A 20434-nucleotide genomic window follows, 5' to 3' on the forward strand; every position below is an offset into this window, starting at 1 on the left:
CTGTAAACGGCTAAAAACATGTCCATCAGATAAAAGTGATGATGGAAAGCTAACCTCAAAGTAGTTCAAATCTGTAGATGTAAAAACCACAAAATTAGGGTAAACAGGTACTACACATACATTTAAAGTGCACCACCTAGGCGGAGAAATCTGCATCTGAAATCTAAATATGTCCCCAGGGTCAATGATCAGAAAATCCATAGTGTGAATACGGCTCATGCCATAAAGAGGTCAATAGCTATTAAGGGTGATCACGATGAACCACAAAAACTAGATGATTACAGAATTCTTAAAAAGGAGTCATAAAATATTGACGGTAAGGAAGTCAAAATAAAGGTTCAGTGCTGGGGAACACCTGTGTCTCAAACCCAAGTAACTTATTGCAGAAAAGTATAAGGTTCAGGGTTTCTGCTCTTGCCACAGTACAATAATCAAAAAGACATGGACCCATATTTATCGCTGGTTTCTGCCACCATTTCGCCACGCAATACCAATGCAAAATCTAGAATATTAATCCAGCCTGGCAAGGCCACCTTTCGTGACCCTGCGTGGCTTGGTAAATGTGGAGTAATGCAGATCGTTGCTTTGAGCATCAGGGAGGCGTTACCATGGGTGGAGCGTGGGCGTTTCCCCGTATCCACCCATGTATTTTGGTGCATTCCCAGCTTTACCTTTAGCTGTAGACCTGAGGATGCGTCAAAATGCTACACCGCCCGGGGGGTGGGGGTGGGGGGGGGGGGGGGGAAGGGGGTGGCGATAACTCTTATTTCTCCTAGTTTTTCTTCTTTCTCCTAGTTTTTTTTCTTTCTATGTATTCAGCAATCTGCAGCAATTGTAGAAAGAGGAAAGTGCTTCTGGGGATTGTTTTTGTGCGGGTACGTGCCACTTCCTGCATAAAAACAATCCTGCCTATGTTGGCACTCCGCTGCAGTTTGTGCACCAGCACAGGCAGAGAGCAGGAATACGTCGTATAATTTTAAATATGGCGCATTCCTGCCCTCTCCCTTTCCTACCGCGCAGAAAGGTGGCTTGCTGTGTTGTATTGCATGAAAATTTGATAAATATACACCATAATATTTTATTCCCTGACCAATTTGGTTACAACTGGACTAGATTTGCATTGTGTATCTAAAGATACTCACGTATGCATGTACATTTTTGGAGAATCAATAACGCCTCCGCCTTATAATTGTTGGGCAGCACATGTCAGTCTCCTATTTTCAAGCTGATACAAAGACTGTCCTGAAGATTCTTAGGGGCAGATTTACAACCGCTGGCGCATCTCTGCTAATCAGCAGAGATGCACCAGAAGAGTTGCGACGCATCTGCACACCCGTGCGCCACCACTGATGTGCCGCATTTACAATGCGGCGCACGGTGGCGCACGGATAGGCAGATGTGTGACGCATCCCCCGGCGGAAATGCAGCGCATTGCTAGAGTTGCGTCACAAGCGCAACTCAGCTCCAGCAAGGGGTGCCCTATCCCTACGATGCTGCGTCAATCCTTACGCCTGCTTCAAGCAGGCGCAGGGTTTTGACACAGCATGGCCTTAAAAGTGACTGAGTGAAATCTTGTAGATTTCACTCAGCCACTTTTAGGAGGCGTTCCTGCGCCGGAACGTCCCCCCCTCCGCGCCGTAACGCCTACAGGTGGCGCAGGGCTTTACAACGCGACGCATCTCCCAGATGCGTCACGTTGTAAATACCCTGCAGCATGGCGCTGGCTTTGCGTGATGCAACAGCGGCATAAAAGAGGTGCACGGGGCTTGTAAATCTGCCCCTAAGGATTTATTATGGTTTTGCTTCTGGAAGTCGCTCTAATGAAGCAGATGAAAGTGCAGCATCGCTCCCATTAAGGTCTAAAATAAAACATTCAAGGCAAGCAGCTCCAGTTGACCTCTAGCTTAATAGAAGGGTAGGAAGTTCAATGTCAAACCTACTGGGGAAAGTGTGATCTCACCCGCCCCACACCCAAACCATCTACTATGACGGGGAGTCTTCAGATCTCTGTGGGGATGATTCTGCTTCTCCCTTGTTCAATGGTGTGGGGGCTTAGAAGAATCGAGCTCTGGACAACAGCTTTCTATAGCAGACAATCTTAGTGCTGAAATAATTATTCCCAATTTTTCAAAGCAAGATGATTCTGATGTACAGCTTCCCTACTTTAAGTTCTAGAAAGCATGCATGGGCTCACAGCAATGAAATTACAAAATAAAGACTTACATTTATACTTAGGTCCTCTCAACATTGACCCGTCCTGTAAATTTCTGAGCGGAAAAGGCTGGTTCCCTATGAACTAGTTTGGATCAGTTAACTCTTAACTTCAAAGGGATTTAGGCAGCTAGACATAATGGTCATGTTGCTGTACAACACCAAAGTCTAAGGTTAGTTTAAGAATGTGATGAGCATTCTCTCAGCTGTGCTATCTTTCATGGTCGGTCTTTCACTAATTTTTAGGTCGAGCATTCGAGACCTTTTGTAATTTCTTATGTTGGGTTAAAGATATCCCCCAGCATTTGATTTGTTTGTGTCCGTGTGCTTCAAAAATTCTTTCTTGCCAGTGGTCAGTCCTGCCTCCTTGTCCCTCCTTTCTCTCTTCCCATGCAGCAGGGACTAAGTACTGTCCGACTCCACCATCATTCTCTGGGGGACTCTTTTCTTTCTTGGTTTCCTGCTCTGTTAGTGTTTGTCTGTGTTCAGCTTCAGTGCCCTAGCTTCTTACATTTAAATAGAGCATTCTTCCTCCCACCCCTCTTAACACCACAGTTGTTTTACTGCTGCTTCCCCTGCCTCCCACTTGATTGCTTGTTACTTTGAGTCACCGCAAAATAAACTTTCAAGTTGATACCTTTAGCAACAAATACAAATATAATTTTGGTGGAAGGACAGACAAGCGCACACACACACACCTCCTTCTTGTTTTTTCCTCTCTCATTCTACTTGAATGCTTGGAAAGCCCAATGGTCACCCTTGCCATTGACAGCTGCAGCTTGATGTGATTTGTTCCTGCTGGCTGAGAAGGTGAGCATCAGCTTTACCAAACAAGTTAATCAAGGATGGATTCTACAGTTAGGCCGTCTGAGACAGTGTGCTCAGTGCACCTTGGCAAGTTTCATAGTGCTGGCCTTCGGTACCTTTCTTGCTGCCCCTAGTTAATAGCCACTCTCCATCCAGGCTGATGACACATTTTACAATTCAGAATTGAAACAAGTTCTTAGTTGCAAACTGACTGCAACCAACTTGCTCATGTGTACAAATGGAACCACAAACAAGCTTTTCTGAGTTCCATTACTCACTGGATAATAATGTCTTGCATTTGTAACTGCTAGAGCATGTAAAGTCGATTTCTCATTTGCACTACAAGAATCCCTTTGGCTTTATGGGATCCTGCTCAGGAGACACACAGTCTGCTTTACATGTTTTTCACAAACATTAAGATATGAATGCCAGTTCCAGAGAAGAACCATAGCATGGAAAGATGTTCTCAGGTGCCTGCTGTACACCTTTTAAAAACCTTTGTTTTCAATTGCTTTTCTGTGAGTTCCCATACAATGGTAATATAAGGCTGCCGTAAACTCCCATAGACGCACTGCATTTTGAGCATGTTAAGTTAGCCTTTCTGCTTTTGGCCCTCCTGCAGGTTGTCATTTTCTTTCACAGAGCTTGTGAGAGCGTCAATTCATCGAAACAAGTATTTTGCTAACACTTAAGGCGACACAGCCTGCTACAAGCTCCATGATATCTGCATTTGAAGGTCTGGCAGTGGGGGTGTAAAATAAACATGTAATCCAAGTTGACATATTTTCATCATGCTTGCTCATACCAGTTAAGTGTCCGATTAATGGAAAGTCCTCCGATGTAGGGTAAACATCGTAGTCAGCCCTATACAGACGCAATGAATTGACCACTGAAGGAGAGAAGACTTCACTCCAGGTTATCGCGAGAGGTCGTGCCGGACTGCGGCGGCATCCATTTGTGAGCGGAGAGCCGATACAGTAAGGCAAGGGGCTGAGCCCAGTTGATGTGCGTTTCCATCGGCGGGAACACACACTTCCTGCTGATAACCACAACCTACCTGCTACAAACAGGTATGCCATGCATAGACCCTTACGAAACTCTGCAGGTGAACTAGCTACTCCATGCTCTCATAGTGTAGCGCATAGAATAGTCTTTAGGGTGTTAGGCTGCGAGAAACATTCTAAACGGGCTAGTACTGTTCATATTATTCTTGCTGCTAGCAGCATGCATTTATGCTATTTTAATTATTTCTGTGAGGTTATTATTCATGTACTAAACAACAGGATGAGACTGTTGAAATAAACACTTTCAAATAGATCAAGTGACTTTTCTTAGTACAATGCTTGCATCTGCTATTCTAAAGACCGAAAGTGGGCTTGAAATATCACTGCGTCTCTGACTCCTTTATGGGACTCCTACTAACCCAGACGGATGGCACACTAGCAGGTATGCTCAGCAGGGTTGTGAGAGGATACAATAACCTGAACTTACCTTCTCAAGTGATGGTGCACAGTGCTCAGTCCAGACACCTGTGTGTGTAAATGCCAATCCTTGTAGACCTAGGCCAGAGCCCTAGGATACGCACCAACGCAGATGGATGTAAGAGTACAAAATTGGTCAATTCGAGTAGCAACGGCAGTGTTACCTCCGTGGGCTCCTTTCATTATCCAAGTCCATCTTTGACGCAACTCTGGTTATAACGAGCAACACTTTTGGAATTGAAAGTAATCCATGAACTTGGTGGAAACAATGCAGTACACACGTTTGTGCAGCGTGTATATAAAGTGAAGCTCGTTACAAAGCAGGAGTGTGCAATATGATGGAGTACTGCAGTCGGTAGTGGAGATGGAAGGGAGCGGAGGCATATCATCAAGCGAGGTGGTAGCACAATGGGAGAAGGTTTTGTATTCAAGCTTATAGGGATAATTGGGAAAGTCAGGGAAGTGGTAGAGCTGCTGGAGCGAGAGGGGGTTGGGTGGGAAGGGGTATGAGTGGGAACTCAGGGCCGGATTGATGGCTTGGTGAGTGATTACCCTTTGCTGGTTTTAGGGGAAGAGATAGGTTTCAGATCCTTTTTGGAAATGGTGAAGGGATGGATCCTGAAACATCTGGACTAGGATGGTGGCCCAGATTGAAACTAAATAGCAGGAGATTACCTGTTGTGCACATATGGAACACCTGTAGCTAATGATTCAAATCTATAAGGACACTTACTTATTCAATATTCTATTACAAGCAACACCAAACAAGGTAGTCTTTCATACAAATGTGTACATAGCATGAACACTCACTTTGAAGCAAGAATAATCATTTCAAAAACTAGCAATCTGTATTAAGTCAAACCTAATTAGAAACCTTTTGGTTAAAAAAAGTCAGAAAAGTGGATGAAGGCTTTAATAAAACAGTCTTATTCTTTTATCAATACCTGTAAATTCTTTAAAGCAATAGCAAAGGTAACAGCTGTGGAGAGCAGTTTGCAAAGCAGTATTTGAAAGATCAATACTACTTGCATAAACGAACACAATTAAAAATATAATTGTAGAAGATTTGTTTTTATATTATATATATATATATATTTATATTTTTTCGAAAGACTTTTTATCCAAATAAAAGGAAATATATTGCACGCTCTCTGATTTTCATATCTAAGGGTCATGATAAAATGGATTTTTGTATGAACTAACAGAAAGCCAGAGTCCCTGTTAGAATACTACCCATCCAAGCACACACGTCACCTCATGCCTTTATGTTTTTCCTCAGCCTGAGCTTTTTGATTTGTAGAAGCAAGCACTACACGAGAACTGATCTGCAGTGCTAACAACCTTAAAGGGGGGGGGGTGAGCGGTGGGGCGGAGTCGAGACTCTCCCCCTCTTTATTTTAGGACTAACCTGAATAATAAATACATCAAACTATTGAGGTCTTGCGAGATCTAATGCACCCAGTGCGACATGGATGCTCGCATCAGCTCTCTTTGTCCATTTTAGGGTGCTTGTGCTGTTATGCATGAGAACAATGTTGCTAAATGCTCACACACAAACTTTCGGGGGGCTGGCGCAGCAGTCCCTCGTCCCCTATTTCCTCGGGTAGCTGAAGCTGCAAAAGCAGATAAGATCAAGCAAAAACGTTTACACGGAACTTCCTGTGCGTGAAGTAGCATCATGTTAGGTTATTCTGCAGTTCATGTTACTAACTCCTTCCGTTTTCCGTTCCTAGAGTTTTGGTGCTTCAATTTTACGCGTTTTGCTGACGGCATTAGCTTGCCTTTTGTTGTAGGCAGTCTATTTGTGTTTTCTTCACTGTGTTTGGTGGATTCAGCGCCTCAAGAATTGTCCACAACCTGATGTGGCAGTGTCACGGAGGAGCCATTAATGAACGAGCCTTGCTTGTCTCGTCCTTTCATGAAGAAGGTAAGAAGTTCTCCCTTTCCCTTGACATAGATGGGTCCTCGACGCACAAAGCGGAAACCATACTCCTTCAGGATATCACGGGTATCCTCCACGACCTGGCAACAAAGGAAAAGAGAACAGTCAACTATGTAGAGTCTATATAAAAAAAAATTTAAGGTAGACTTGACAACACAAGTAATAAGAGCCTTCGGGATCAGCTAATTTGTATGAAGCAAAGAGAAGAATAGTACCTCAACCGGCAAGTGAATCTAACAAAAGATCTAAAAAAGACCAAATTACATCAAATATAATTTCATGCCAGGGAATTTGGTGAAATCAGATAGAGATTTGCACATTCCAATACTACTGAGTGTTTCACTCCTTTTGTGAACTCTAGTGGAATGCCATGCGGATAGTCCTATTGTATTAAGTCTGCTCTGAGTGGGAGGGGCTCGTCAGACCCTTTCCCTGGATGTCTCAATCACTTCAACAATTGTCAGGCGGGATCACAAGTGCACAGTTTGGAAATCAGTCCAGAATAAAAGTTAAAAACCTGAACTTACTTTGGGTCGTTTTTCCCCTTACTTTTGCCAATACTATAATGTAAAAGTGCCAGATAATGATGTTGTATCACAATGATGTGATTGAAAAATTGACCAGTCAAAATATTGAATCCACAAAATGTACTAAAAAAAGTCCTCATTTTATGAAGAATTGTTTTTTCTGAATTGTGGTTGGTGCCAGGAAGCTGATGTTCAGGAATTAGAAAGCCAAGTCTAAAGAGAAATTGGGCTACGGGTGAAGGATAAGAGCAAACAAGTAACGATTTAAGAGATACCCTTACAGAAGGACTGGGCAGGTTGACCGCCAAATAGGAAAATTCAGTCCAATTTTCAGTAGGACCGACATACATGCAAATAAAGCTCATTTAATTTAATTATATGTGACTTCACTTCATGCATATTCGTTATGGTTATCAGGAAAACCTTGAGTTTACTATAGAGTGCGTTGACAGATCCAGCCCTTCTATAAAGTCACAGTCATTTCACAAATATGATAAGATTTGGGTACCTTTTCAGCATTCTACTGTTAATTATGGAGACCAACGTGTACCTCTATCAACTGTGTATTTGTTGGAGAGTTTCAGTTGATTAGTGAACAAAGTATTCCCAAGTTAAATTAAAGAGGGCTACAACTCTACGGCATAGTCCTAGTAAGTTTTTGTTTTTGTTTAGGGCGTGTTTTGTTTAGTTGGGAAAATGCGAGCAACTGATTCCTTGTATTACAATATTAGAATGTTGGAGCTCCACTGAATAAAATGGATGACTAAAATCCCCAATACAGGCTGGTCCAAGCGCTCTAACAATCCAATGTTTGCCTTTCTGGTTCGCCTTATTCAGTTTAGAACATTCTACCCTCAGTGGCAACAATGTTTTAATGTTTTGCCTCAGGATAGAACAGCCGGTAAAGGTCCTCTCGCTAGTTCTAAGTCCAAGTCTAACCCGGGGAGGGAGGGCCTTTAACAACCAGTATAGCCGTAGGCAGCTGGGTATGAAGCTATAGTACATTATTAAAATCTGAATTGGAGTGATGAACGGCATGCTCACTTGCTCAGTTCAAAAGCATGGTCGTGATTCACTGTTAGGTAGCATTTCTCAGCACTCAATAATCCTGAAGCAATGTGTACAAAATGGCCATAATCTTCAGTCCTGTCCGGCACCCATCTGGGCATTGGGACAGCAGCGTTGAGAATGGATAACACAAAACAAGCACTCAGAAGACATGTATGGGCAATGTGCAGAAATATTCAGACCAAAGACTGGGGCATTGCGTTGGCTCTATGGATTGCTTGCAAGGAAGAAAGAGTTAATACCGGAAGTACTTCTATTAAGCTGAACCTTATTCATTGGCTGTTTGCTTACTACAGGTACTGTTTTTTAGGTTTAAACATATTTTTGGGTTTAAACTAGTTTGACTCCAGTATCTTAACAAGCTGTTTAAAAACATGAACAAAGATTTCTCCTGAAAGGTTGTAAGAATCATGAAGACTTAGTTTTCCAGATGTGTAAAACAAATGTGCCGTAGCAGACAGATGTGCTATGGGAACCTATTTAATGGAAACATTTTGCACATGCTTTGTTGCAAAAAACTGTTTCTGAAAGCCAGATGTGGAATGGATATGACTTACCTGTATATTGCCCATGACTCCTGTTGATTCCATTCTGCTCGCCACATTCACTGAGTTTCCCCAAATGTCATAATGCGGCTTGCGGGCGCCAATAACGCCAGCCAATACAGGCCCTTTGTTCAAACCTAGAAGTGAAAGAGGAGAGGAGTTCAACAGTTTGTTTTCATTTTAACAATATTAATAATTTTCACTTTGTCAACCAAGCAGTACATTCCCAAAGCCCTCATGCCAGCTGCTTTCCTGTCCTTGTAAATACGTCCCCTTTACACAAAGCACTTTGCGTGAAAGGAGCGTTCCATGGGTGTTGCTGTGGGTGTTCCCACGCAACACCCATGGAACGGACACATTTCCATATTTATGAGAAATCGTAAATCTGGAAATGTGTTTGAGTGCTACGCCTCTCCTGGGGAGGCGTAAGGAGGCAAAACAGGGAGTAATGTATTCATTTCTCCTCAATGTATTAATTTCTCCTCGTCATTTTCCTCATTCAACGAGCAAATGAAAAAACGACATTTTACAAGTTCTACGTGTGCTAATGCAGCACACATAGAAGTTTAAAAACGTTTATGTGCAGGAAGGTAAACCTTCCTGCACATAAACAATCATCCCTGTGACGAAGGGATCCTTGCACCATGGTACAAGGGTGCCTGCGTTAGCACTTGGCAGCTAATTGTGCGCCAGTGCAGGGGAAAGCACAGGGATGTGACATATTGTTGTAAATATGTCACACTCTCGTGCTTTGAAAGTGACTCGGTGCAGCGCAGCCAAATGGCTTGCGGCACACACTGAGTCACTTTCATTGTAATACGGCACTAAATTTACAGAGGCATCTAATGATTACTAAACAGTGCCGCATGACCTACCATTGGTATCCACAATGCCTACACCCCTGCTTGCCTCAGTTACTTCAATGCTGCCTCTCCTGCACCCATGGAAAACATGATTATCAATTCAATGCAGGAAGTGGCTAATATCAGGCTTTCTCTTCCACCACCAAATATCAGAGAAATTAATGGAAGAAAGTCTCAAAACCTGAACTAAGGTTTAACGCAGAATCAGGAAGTCCACACAGTGGGTGAACAGGGGTACCATGAAGTTACTAAACTGCTCAGTTTGGGAATAAACGCCCAGCACCAGGCTTCTCTTTAAAGCTGATGGGTCTAAAAAATAAAAATCTAGCTCAGTTACAATAACTGCATTTTAAACTGAATTTATATAACATAACTTTACTTACTAACCGTACAAAAATCATACCTTTCTAAAGAAGCATCCTGATTGTACTTATTGAATAACATGCTGAAAAACTTCTTAATGAGAGGCCGGCAAATCATCTACCCATTGTTAGTGCGGTGTAACGTGCTACCATTATCAATACATCCTACGTACAGTGTTCCTTACACTCTAGGCATCTATCACTTCTAAGCACAGTATTACTTGAACTCCAATTTTCTATCTATTGTCACTGTAGAGCAGGGGTTTTCAAACTGTGGGGCGCGACCCCAAAGGGGGGCCGTGGAGTGATGGAAAGGGGGTCGCACTTTACCAGTCACACTTCTACCCAGACCCATAGCTTCAGCCCCGTCCTTCACCTTGTGTGCTTCATCCCGAGCTGCTGGGGCCTCGGCTGGGCAGTGTCCGAAGTCTAATCTCCGGCACAGCACGCCCGGGTTTTTCACAGGTCATTAAAGACCATTAGCATTTTTACATACCTTTTGTAAACTGGTTACAGAGGCTTCTTATTTTTCTAGTTACAGTACCCCCTGGGCCCCCACTCTGCCTATTCCTTACATTTGCATTTTACATTTACTGGGGTAGTGTGAGAATGCATTTCAAGAAAAGGAATATAAAGTAGAGTTGCCTAAAGAAAATGCCAGCCCTGTATTGTTTAAAGAGCCTGCAAAGACGTCCTCTTGACACTAAATCGAGTTATAAATAAAAAAAATATGTATTCATTTGTTATGTGACTTTTCTGTCTTTGTTCCCTTTAATTATCAGTCATGGATCATTGAGGCAGCCCTAGAGCACAATTAAAAGTGCTTTCTATTTATATTTGCTGATAATGCTGAAAATACAGCTTTAGGTGTCTGCGTATTTTTGTACCATCTGGGACATCAAAATAATGAGCTGGCAACCCTAATCATAGGCCTGGGTGTGAGACAGCAGAGATAGGGGAAGAGAGGGAGTAATGGGGTGGGTCCTGAGCAGTGATTAATTTGAAATAAAACATGTGCCAGGGCCCTTACCAGTAGACCACTGCAACTTTAACCACCCACCCATTGCCTTGCTTGCCCGGCCAATGACAATACCTATACAACTACCAACCATAACACTTCTACAAGTGTGACTATTCAGACTATTTCAAGCCTCCAAAGCTGTAAGAATGGCATGGGTATCAGGAGTTTATCATTTTTAATCTATATTGAATTAATAAACAGCTGTTCTCCTCATTTCTAAATTACATAGATTAGACAGAGCCACCATGTGGCCGACTCTCATAGTGCCAGTGTGCACAATTAGATGCCAGTGCTGAGCACCAGAAACCACCTGCTCAAATAGGCACTGGTGCTGATGTAACAGGGGAGAGGGACATTGGTTCAAGAAGGTGTGGAAGAACAAATGTGTGGAAGATGGATGGGGGACTGACCAGGTTTAAGATACAAATCGACAAACATTTGAATGGAGAGACTTGAGATGAATGAGAAGTGCAGAGGGGCACGGGAGGTGGCGGGCCAGAGAGGGCACAAGATAAATGCAGAGACCGTTAGAGATGAGGGCATTGAAAAGACAGGATGGCAGAAGGTGGTTAAAGGTGAAGTGAGAGGTTTAATGGGAAGAGTTCAGAAATTGTATAAAAGGGTGATAGAAGTGGCCTGCAAATTGAGAGAGGGATCCGGGATTAGGAGAGGAGATGGAGTGAGAGGAAAGCCGCATAGGTAAACTGCTTAACTCTGCTCAAGACCGCCAGGGTTTTAAGGGACCCCTGCTGGTCCAGGCCAGGGTAAGGTGATCTTCTAATGTGGCAGCATGTATTCCTGTGGAGTGGAAAGCCCAACATAAAGGTTAAATAGACATCTTTCTGAGGTTAATTGCTGTAGTTTGGTTATAAACTGGTACTGAAAGGGGTGATATTGTTTCTCAGTGTTACTGTGTGTAATTATAATGGAGCAATGCTAACCCAAAATATGCGTCATCACATAATATTTACATTTTCCTTCCACACAATTTGGTCAAGCCTGGCGCGTAATTTGGTGGTCACTTGACTCAATTCCAGTAGCCCTGCCTACAGGTTTATACATTTTTGTCAGGAGGGGGTCCTTATGCCTGAAAATGTTGACAGGGGGGTCTCGGCATCCTGAAGTTTGAAGACCTCTGCTGTAGAGTAATTTGTGCTCCAGTTGTGTAGTGATTGTGTGTCTAATATCACTTATATTCCAATCGCAAGGGCAGTATTTCTTGTGCTCCAAACACCTACTTATTGTGAGTGCTTTATGACTTAATCCACTTATCAAAGTACAGGTTCACCTATACTTCGATCATCAAACCCACTGTGGCGGAACTATTCCTTGCGTGCCAATCACCTGTCTAGAGTAAATGGAAAATTAACTTGACCTGCCATTATCTACCTACTGTAAGGGAAATTTCGATTATACTGCAATCAGTTACCAATTAGGGGTGTAATATTTGTGCTGCTATTATCTTCTCCTTGTGAGCACAGTATGATTTGTCGTAATCCCCTGCAGCAAGAACTGACCGCAGGGCATCCGGTGCTAGACCAAGCCTTTTCGCTACATTGGTGAGTGCCAAACCATCAGAGCTTCACTCACAAGGCCACTGAAGGTGCTCTTACCTGTTCGGGTTCAAGGAGGACCTGGCAGGGATGTTTGAGTTGGACTGTTAGTAAATCAAAAGGAGACTAGCTAGAGATGGGGTTAGTCTGACATTAATATTGTTATTGTCATAGTTCAGTATCGTTTTGCCAATTGGCGGTGGCACCTGTTGGGTGTCATTAGAAAGCCCTCACCCACCAACCTAGTTGGTGGCATGCTTCATCATCGGGCCCACCCAGTGACACCTAGCGTGTCCCGGGTGTGCTTCGACGCCTGATTACAGCGGAGCAGGTATGTCACTGTGTGTGCGGTGTAAGGTGTTCAGATAAGTGAGGTTAAAACGGCTTGGCGGATGGTCCCTGGTGTGAGGATACTTTATTAAAAGGGCCTCCGTCAGCGGTTAAAAATAAGGCTGTGGGACGTTAGAGGCGGGTTACGACCTCCTACGTCCTAAGAGTGTCAACATGTTTCAGCCAGTGCCTTATTACTAATCTGGCTTTCAACAGGTGCCACCGCCAATTGGCAAAACGGTACTGAGTCGCTATGACAATAACAATATTAATGTCAGACTAACCCCATCTCTAGCTAGTCTCCTTTTGATTTACTTACATATAAACCGGGGATCTGGACTAGCTTTCTGGTCCTCTCTCTCCCTCTTGATTCTCGCACTGAGTTGGACTGTTCCCATTGGAGCAGGGTCGAGAATGATTTACATATGGCTGGATCCAAACTGAGGTGGCATGGTGTGCAAAATAACGTCGGCCCAAGATGTGGCTTGAGTTATTAACTGGGCTGAGATTAATTGAAGCAGTCCACCCTTCACTTCTCTGTATACCTTACCTATTCTGAGCATGAAGTTGTTAAACGACTGGTAATTGATGTTCATTAAGGTCACTTTCATAGACAAGGCGAAGTCGGCGAGATCCGCTAAGTGCTGCCAGCGCTCTTTATCGGAAACTTCTTCTTTCTGAAAGAAAAAGCAATAGAGTTTGCTGTTATCAAGTTCTGGAAGCATGGGCTGCTTGTGCTTCAACAAGAAAGATTTATTCTGGAAATAAGTTGCTATGACACATATTGTTGAATTCATATGTGGTCGCACTTTGGTTTATGAATAAGGAGAACAGTATTGGCATTTTCTTTGTTTGACATTAGACGGTGGCTTGGCCTTGCTGTTGGGAGCCCGTACCCAGTGGTGGTTTTTCGTGTGCTTCACTCAGGGCAAATCGAATCTTGTCATTAATTAGTCTAAAACAGAACTGTAATCATGCAGTTAAGTCCTATATCCCAATAAATGCATAAGGATTAGGCTTAAAAAACGCAGCTTCGGGCAACACCTGTAGAAGTACCTACAGTTGACGCTGTACAGGGGTTGATGTTTTTTAACTACTGGACCATTGGACCTCTGTTGGAAATGGTTGAAAGCAGCTTCAAAACTTGTGATTCATGAATTTGGGTAGAAACTTTTAAAATACATTTTTGGAACCATGTTTCTTCCTTAATCGAGGTCCCTACAAGATTCCAGCAAAAAAGACATTAGATGAAGACAGACATACAGCAAATCCCTACTACCAATTTCTTTTCTTCCATATTAAGGTATAGAATTGTAATTGTTTTTATACAGCGCTTACTACCCCTGCGAGGCTTCAAATCACTTTTCGGCGGGTAGCACGCTACTCGGTAACACCCATATGGTGGCAGAAAAAACAAATCACATAATTTACACTGTAAGAGTAAGCTAGCAGTACACACGGAAGACTAGGTCAGTGTACGGTGGTTTGACGGTGTAAAAGCTGAATGGAAACATCGGCTATTAATCTGATTTGCACTTAAAGGCGTTTTGGTGAGCTACGTCCAAGAACTACTCAGAAATGTTTGCAACATGATCACCACTGAAATTCTTTGATAAATATGACCTTTCTCGTTACATAAACCAGACAACATAGAAGTGAAAAACGTACGGAGTGAATCGTCTGCTGCGAATAAACTCGCTTTATATACCGCGGCCTTCTAAAATAAGACTCGCGGGGCACACGGACCAACTCTGTAAGCCATGTAGCTCCACGCTGGGCTCATAAGCATGCTCCTTTATACCCCTATTGTAACTTACTCAGCCCAGCAAGTATGTGAACACAGGCAGGCCAGCAATGACATCATATCACCCTAAGGTGGCCACACAGAACATCTCTATCTACTCATCTCTGCACCTGAAATAAAATGAATTTCTACCCACCTCAAAACATTAGTAAATACAAGTCTAAATCCAACTGTGGAGGACAAGAGGGAGACTGCTGAAAATATGAGAGGGCTTACTTGACACTTGCAATTGTTTTAAATATTTATTTCATTTACTAATAGTAGAATATAAACTACTAAACTCTCCTCATCAATGAGATTTACTCAGATGTAGCTTTGATTCCTTGAGTTTTTCAGGTTTTCACCAAATCCTGTAACAATATTAATTCCAAGTCCGAACGCTATGCCCTCTCACCTTCAATTTTGATCTTTTTACTAAACACCCGGGCCCTCATTTATGAAAAGTGACGCATCGCTGCGAGAAAACAGCAATGCGTCACTTTTCATTGCGTCCTCCTTGCGACACCAATGATGCGTGATATTTACAGTGTGACGTATCATGTCGCAAGGAGTGATACGTCATTATTTCTGACGTATCTGTAGACTCGAAAATGACGCATTGTTGGAGTGTGTCACAAAAGTGACCCAACTTCAGCAATGGGTCATTTACACATGGGCAAGTCCCATGGTAAATGTGCCTGCGTCAGTCTTACACCTGCAAGGCATTTGCGTCCTAGAAGTGGCGCAGTGAAATCTCATAGATTTCACTGTGTCACTTCTACGACCCTTTCCTGCGTCAGAACGCCCCCTTGCATACATTATACCTGTTGCAGGTACAATGTGGCACAGGGGTTTAGAAAGTGACACATCTACCTAGATGTGTCACTTTGTATATATGGTGCAACATGGCTCATTTTTTACACCGCTGGTGCGTCACAAAAAGTGACGCACCAGCGGTGCAAAAGTGACGCACGGGCCAATAAATAAGCCCACTGGTGCATTAGCAGAGGCACGCATATTATAACTATACAATTGTGGCCATATTTCCCAAAATATAATAGTCCTCCAGTATTAGTTAAATGAAAATGAATGCACATCTAGAAGCCAAATTACACCATAGTCTCCCTCTTCAGCCATATATCAAATTATTTAATATACTGATGTCTGTTTTTATACACAACCTCATCTACTGCCACAGTAGACAAAATCCTCCTCCACCCTTCAATCACAGGAGGAGCCGCTTGCTGTTTCCAGGTACTGCTCGGTTGAGCTTGGCTGCCACCAGTAGAGTGCTCAGTGTCTTACCTGCTTGGATAGAGTTCAAAGCACACTGCTGTGCCTTATCTGCTTCACCCCAGAAAAACAACCGCGGATCGTCATAATCATAATCTATCGCTCACTAGACACCCATACGCGATCACACACGAGATGCCTACCAGAACGATACTGAACCCTGATGTACTTCTGTATTAATGGTAATAGGACCAGACGAATGGTTCATGGCTAGCAATGACACTATGCAATGTATACTCTGTAAGCACATGGAAGAATGAATAAAAAGGTTCACAAAAAAACTAAAAACTATAATAATCTATCAAATCTGTTAAAAAAACACAATAATAATCTAGTGCCACAAAAATGGACCGCACATTACCATTACCCTCCAGCAGTGACAGTGTTCTATGTACATACGTGTTAGTTTACAGAGTGCAGTATCACTAATAAAACAACTGGATTGTTTACATACGGCCACTGTCAATTGTATCCACTTCATAAACATTTTATATACTTTATAGAAACACTTGCTTCCTGATTAAATAACATTTTATTGTAAAAAAAATAGCAGGAAATCAGAAAAAATGAACTAAAATGTCTCCTGTGTGGCTTTAATGCCATGTACAGCCTGTACGTTAATGGCAAGTAAGTACGCTGTTTTTAATTCCCATTTTGACCAGCGCCGGATTTTTCATAGATTGACCAGCTTGAATAATTTCAATCATCTGCATGGGAATCCCAATTAAAACTGCAATAAACAGTGTTAAAATGACAATAGACGCAACAGCGTCTATCTGAAAGAGACACGTTAGTGATAGATTCCTTACCTCAGAATATCCCCAGGCGTCAGACTGGATCCGGAAAATTTTGCCCAGCAATACCCCTGCGCGCCGGCATGCGTCATCTGCGGCTCCGCGTACGTCGTCGGCGTCGTTAGCGCCGGAATGACGTCGTCGGAGTACTTTGACGCCGCCCATGCGCGCTGACGTCAGCTAGCGCAGATCCGGAAAGCTCTACCCCTTAGTCTTTTTTGACTAAACTTTTTGATCTTTTTGATCATTTCCCTACTCGAGTCTTCGATTCCTACGGTGCCGGTAGGGATCCCCGGGTTTAAACCCTGTTCCAAGTGCGACCGACTGATGTACCGACCCCCATCGCCGGTGACTCAAGTGTTTAGGCCTCGACAACGATGACCGCACCTGCTCCGACTGTCGGGCCCTGACGTCTAAAGCTAGGCAGGAGCGGTCCCGCAAGCGACTGGAACTCCGGCAGTCGGCCCCACGCCACTTTAGGTCCCGGTCCCACAGGAGGTCGAGGGACCGGTCGCGTGGTCGAAGCCCTCGCAGCTCCGGGAGTGGACATCGGTCGTCGGGATCCAAGTCCTCAGGTAAGAGGCATGAGAGGTCGGAGAGACATCATCGTTCCTCCGACCCACCCCGACGCTCGCACGATGCGGCCAGGGATTCGGGTGACACCACCCCTGCGGCTCCGACGGAGTCTCAGTCGTCGCCACCTGCCCCACACCTTCGGGTCCCTGGGCAAGACGCGACGCCTGAGGAGATCGAGCGGTACCTCCTGGCCATGAGGTCCCTCCCTCCTCAGCCGGGTTCTGTGGCGCCTCCGGGCCCAACGGCCCCGGCTGGAGGGCCTAGTGGGTCGGGTGCTTCGGCTCCGATGCCGTCGGGTGCTTCGGCCCCGGCACCGCCAGCGAGTTTGGTCCCGGTGCCGCAGGCCCTCCCTGGATCCGCTTCCGGATCGTCGCCGGTCGACCTCGCCAGCCCTGCGGGTGTCGCCCCCGGCGCCTGCTATGGGTGCCGTCCCTGATCCTACCCTCGGTCCGGTTCTGGCCCCGGAGCGGCGCCGATGGGTGCCACTCTCGACGGCATTTGGAGATTTCTATTTCCATGGACAGGCCCCATCTGTTGACCCTGAAGTACAGGAGATGGGTGACGAGGGTGATTGGGAGGGGTCTGAGGACCCTCTGGCACGGGAGTGCCGGTCTCCTCAGGACTGGACATATGAGCTTGTGGAGCCCAGTGGACTTGACACTTCGCCAGGCACTGGATTAGTCTCCCCTCCCACCGTGGCTACGGAGGAGGGGGCTGCTTATAGTGTAGTGTTGACACAGGCGGCCAAGGCCTTAAACCTTGAGCTCCTTGTCGCTGCCGTGAGGACTAACCATCTCACTGAGGTCCTTAAACCGCAGGCAAGCTCCAATGAGCCTCTGCTGCCGTTTAATGAGGCCTTGTGTGACGTTCTTGTGGGCACTTGGTCCAGCCCGCCACAGGTCGGCCTGTGGATAGGAACGTGGCCAGGCGCTACCGCCCGTCCCCGGGCGACCCTTGCTTTTTGTCCACCCACCCCACCCCGAGAGCCTGGTCATCCAGGCCTCCACTTCCCAGATCGCATTCCCGGCTGCTCCGCCCGATCGGGAATCTAAAAGGTATGAACAGTTCGGGAAGAAGGTGTTCTCGTCCCTGAGTTTGGGACTACGGTCATTCAATACCGCATGCCTCTTGTGCAGCTACACCCACACCCTGTGGGACGCGGTCGCGGGCATGCTGCCACAATGTCCGGAGGAGGTCCGGGCTAAACTCACCCAAACCCTTGCGGAGGGTCGAGATGCTGCGCGGTATTCCATCCAGTGTGGGCTGGATACCACGGACTCACTGGGCAGGGCGAAGGCAACGACGGTGGCGGTTCGACGCCACGCCTGGTTGAGGTCCGCCAACTTTTCGGCCTATGTCCAGGCCACTCTCCTGGACATGCCTTTTGATGGCCGTCGTCTCTTTGGCGACAAGGCAGACCATGCACTTGAGCGATTTAAGGACTCCAGGGCTACGGCCAAGTCCTTGGGCCTCTCGGCCCCACGGCAGCAAACGGGTGCCTTTTGCCCCTTTCATGGCCACGGAAGGGGCGCCCCCACACGTACTGCCAGCCACGCGCCGCAGAATGTTCAACAGCGTGGTGGCGTCCGTGGAAACCGCCGTGGCGGCGGTCCGGGACAACGGCGAGGCCAGTCTACACCTTCCCCCGCAGCAACTGCCTCAAAACCCTCCTAGTCCGCGCTTTCAGGCCCATGTGACGCCAGTGGGGGGCAGGGTTCGCCATCACCTCTTCCACTGGTGCACTGTCACGTCGAAAGGTGGGTGCTGCAAATCGTCCGAAGGAGCTACTCCCTCCTCTTCGAGGCGACCCCTCCAGCCATGCCACTGCAATTCCACCGTGTGTCGGGGGATCACTTGCAACTTCTGCAAGAGGAAGTCACGGCCCTCTTGGCCAAGGGGGCCATCGAGCGCGTTCCTGGGCCAGAAGTAGGGTGTGGTTGTTACTCCCACTACTTTCTGGTACCCAAGAAGGGCAAAGGGGGCATACGCCCTATCTTGGACCTATGGAACGTCAACGGCTTCCTCCGAAAGGCGAAGTTTAAGATGCTGACTCTGGCTCAGGTCTTAGCTGCCCTGGACCCCGGAGACTGGATGGTAGCGTTGGACTTGCAGGACGCTTATTTTCACATCCCCGTCCTGCCGGCCCACTGGCGTTACCTCCGGTTCACGGTAGGCCACGAGCACTTTCAATTTACTGTGCTCCCCTTCGGCCTTACCAGCGCCCGACGGGTGTTCACCAAAGTGATGGCGGTGGTCGCAGCCCATCTGTGCAGGTTAGGGGTGTCAGTCTTCCCCCTACCTCGACGACTGGTTCTTGAAGGCGGGCTCGCCCCCAACAGTCGTCAGCCACCTCCAGACTACGGCCGATCTCCTGCATCTGCTGGGGTTCTCCATCAACGTGCCGAAGTCACACCTGTGTCCCTCTCAGAAGCTCATCTTCATCGGAGCGGTTCTGGACTCGGCGCAGTTTCGGGCTCGGGATATTCAGGCTCTGATTCCGATCTTTCAGCCTTTATCCCGAGTCTCGGTCAGGTTGACACTGCGGCATCTGGGGCTGATGGCCTCCTGCATCCTTCTGGTGCATCACGCCCGGTGGCGGATGCGGGCTCTGCAGTGGGACCTGAAGTTTCAGTGGGCCCAGCATCAGGGCAACTTGTCCGACCATGTCTTGATCTCGGAGTGCACTGCAAGACAGTTGCAGTGGTGGCTTACGGACCGCAATTGGGTCAGTGTCAGATCCCTCTCGCTACCCCACCTGGAGCACGTGGTTGTGAAGGACGCGTCCCTCCTGGGCTGGGGGGCCACATGGGAGAGGCGGAGTCCCAGCTCCACATCAACCTTCTGGAGCTGCGGGCGATCCGACTTGCACTGAAGGCATTCCTCCCCTCTGACCGGGGGAGTGTAGTGCAGGTGTTCACTGACAACACCACCGCCATATGGTACTGCAACAAACAGGGCGGGGTGGGGTCGTGGACCCTATGCCAGGAGGCCCTGCGCCTCTGGCAGTGGCTGGAACATCAGGGCGTGACCCTGGTGGTTCAACACCTGGCAGGTTCCCTGAACGCCAGGGCGGACGAACTCAGCCGTCGGTGCATGATGGATCACGAATGGTGTCTGAACTCGGAGTGGCACAAGGCCTCTTTCAGCAGTGGGGAGAGCCTTGGTTAGATCTATTCGCCACAGAAGAGAACGTGCAATATCATCAGTTCTGCCCGTTGGAATTTCCAAGGCGGCACTCGCTCTGAGACGTTTTTCATCGCGAGTGGGGTTGCGGTCTA

At 46.2% G+C, this 20434-nt stretch overlaps 1 protein-coding gene across 2 annotated transcripts in view; it reads right to left on the reverse strand.

Annotated features, from left to right (window-relative positions):
* Positions 1–5605: 5605 nt before the first annotated feature.
* The window catches only part of ADCY3 (adenylate cyclase 3), a 408762-nt gene continuing 393933 nt past the window's right edge, over positions 5606–20434 (reverse strand). For both annotated transcript variants that reach the window (XM_086928026.1, XM_086928027.1), the window contains 3 exons: positions 13261–13387; positions 8594–8718; positions 5606–6521 (listed from right to left, as the gene is read on the reverse strand). In XM_086928026.1, coding sequence (XP_086784152.1) covers positions 6339–6521; positions 8594–8718; positions 13261–13387 — 435 coding nt within the window. In that variant the 3' untranslated portion in view covers positions 5606–6338. The remainder of the gene's footprint in view (positions 6522–8593; positions 8719–13260; positions 13388–20434) is intronic.

This window comes from Lissotriton vulgaris, chromosome 6, assembly GCF_964263255.1.
Source record: "Lissotriton vulgaris chromosome 6, aLisVul1.2, whole genome shotgun sequence".
NCBI lineage: Eukaryota > Metazoa > Chordata > Amphibia > Caudata > Salamandridae > Lissotriton > Lissotriton vulgaris.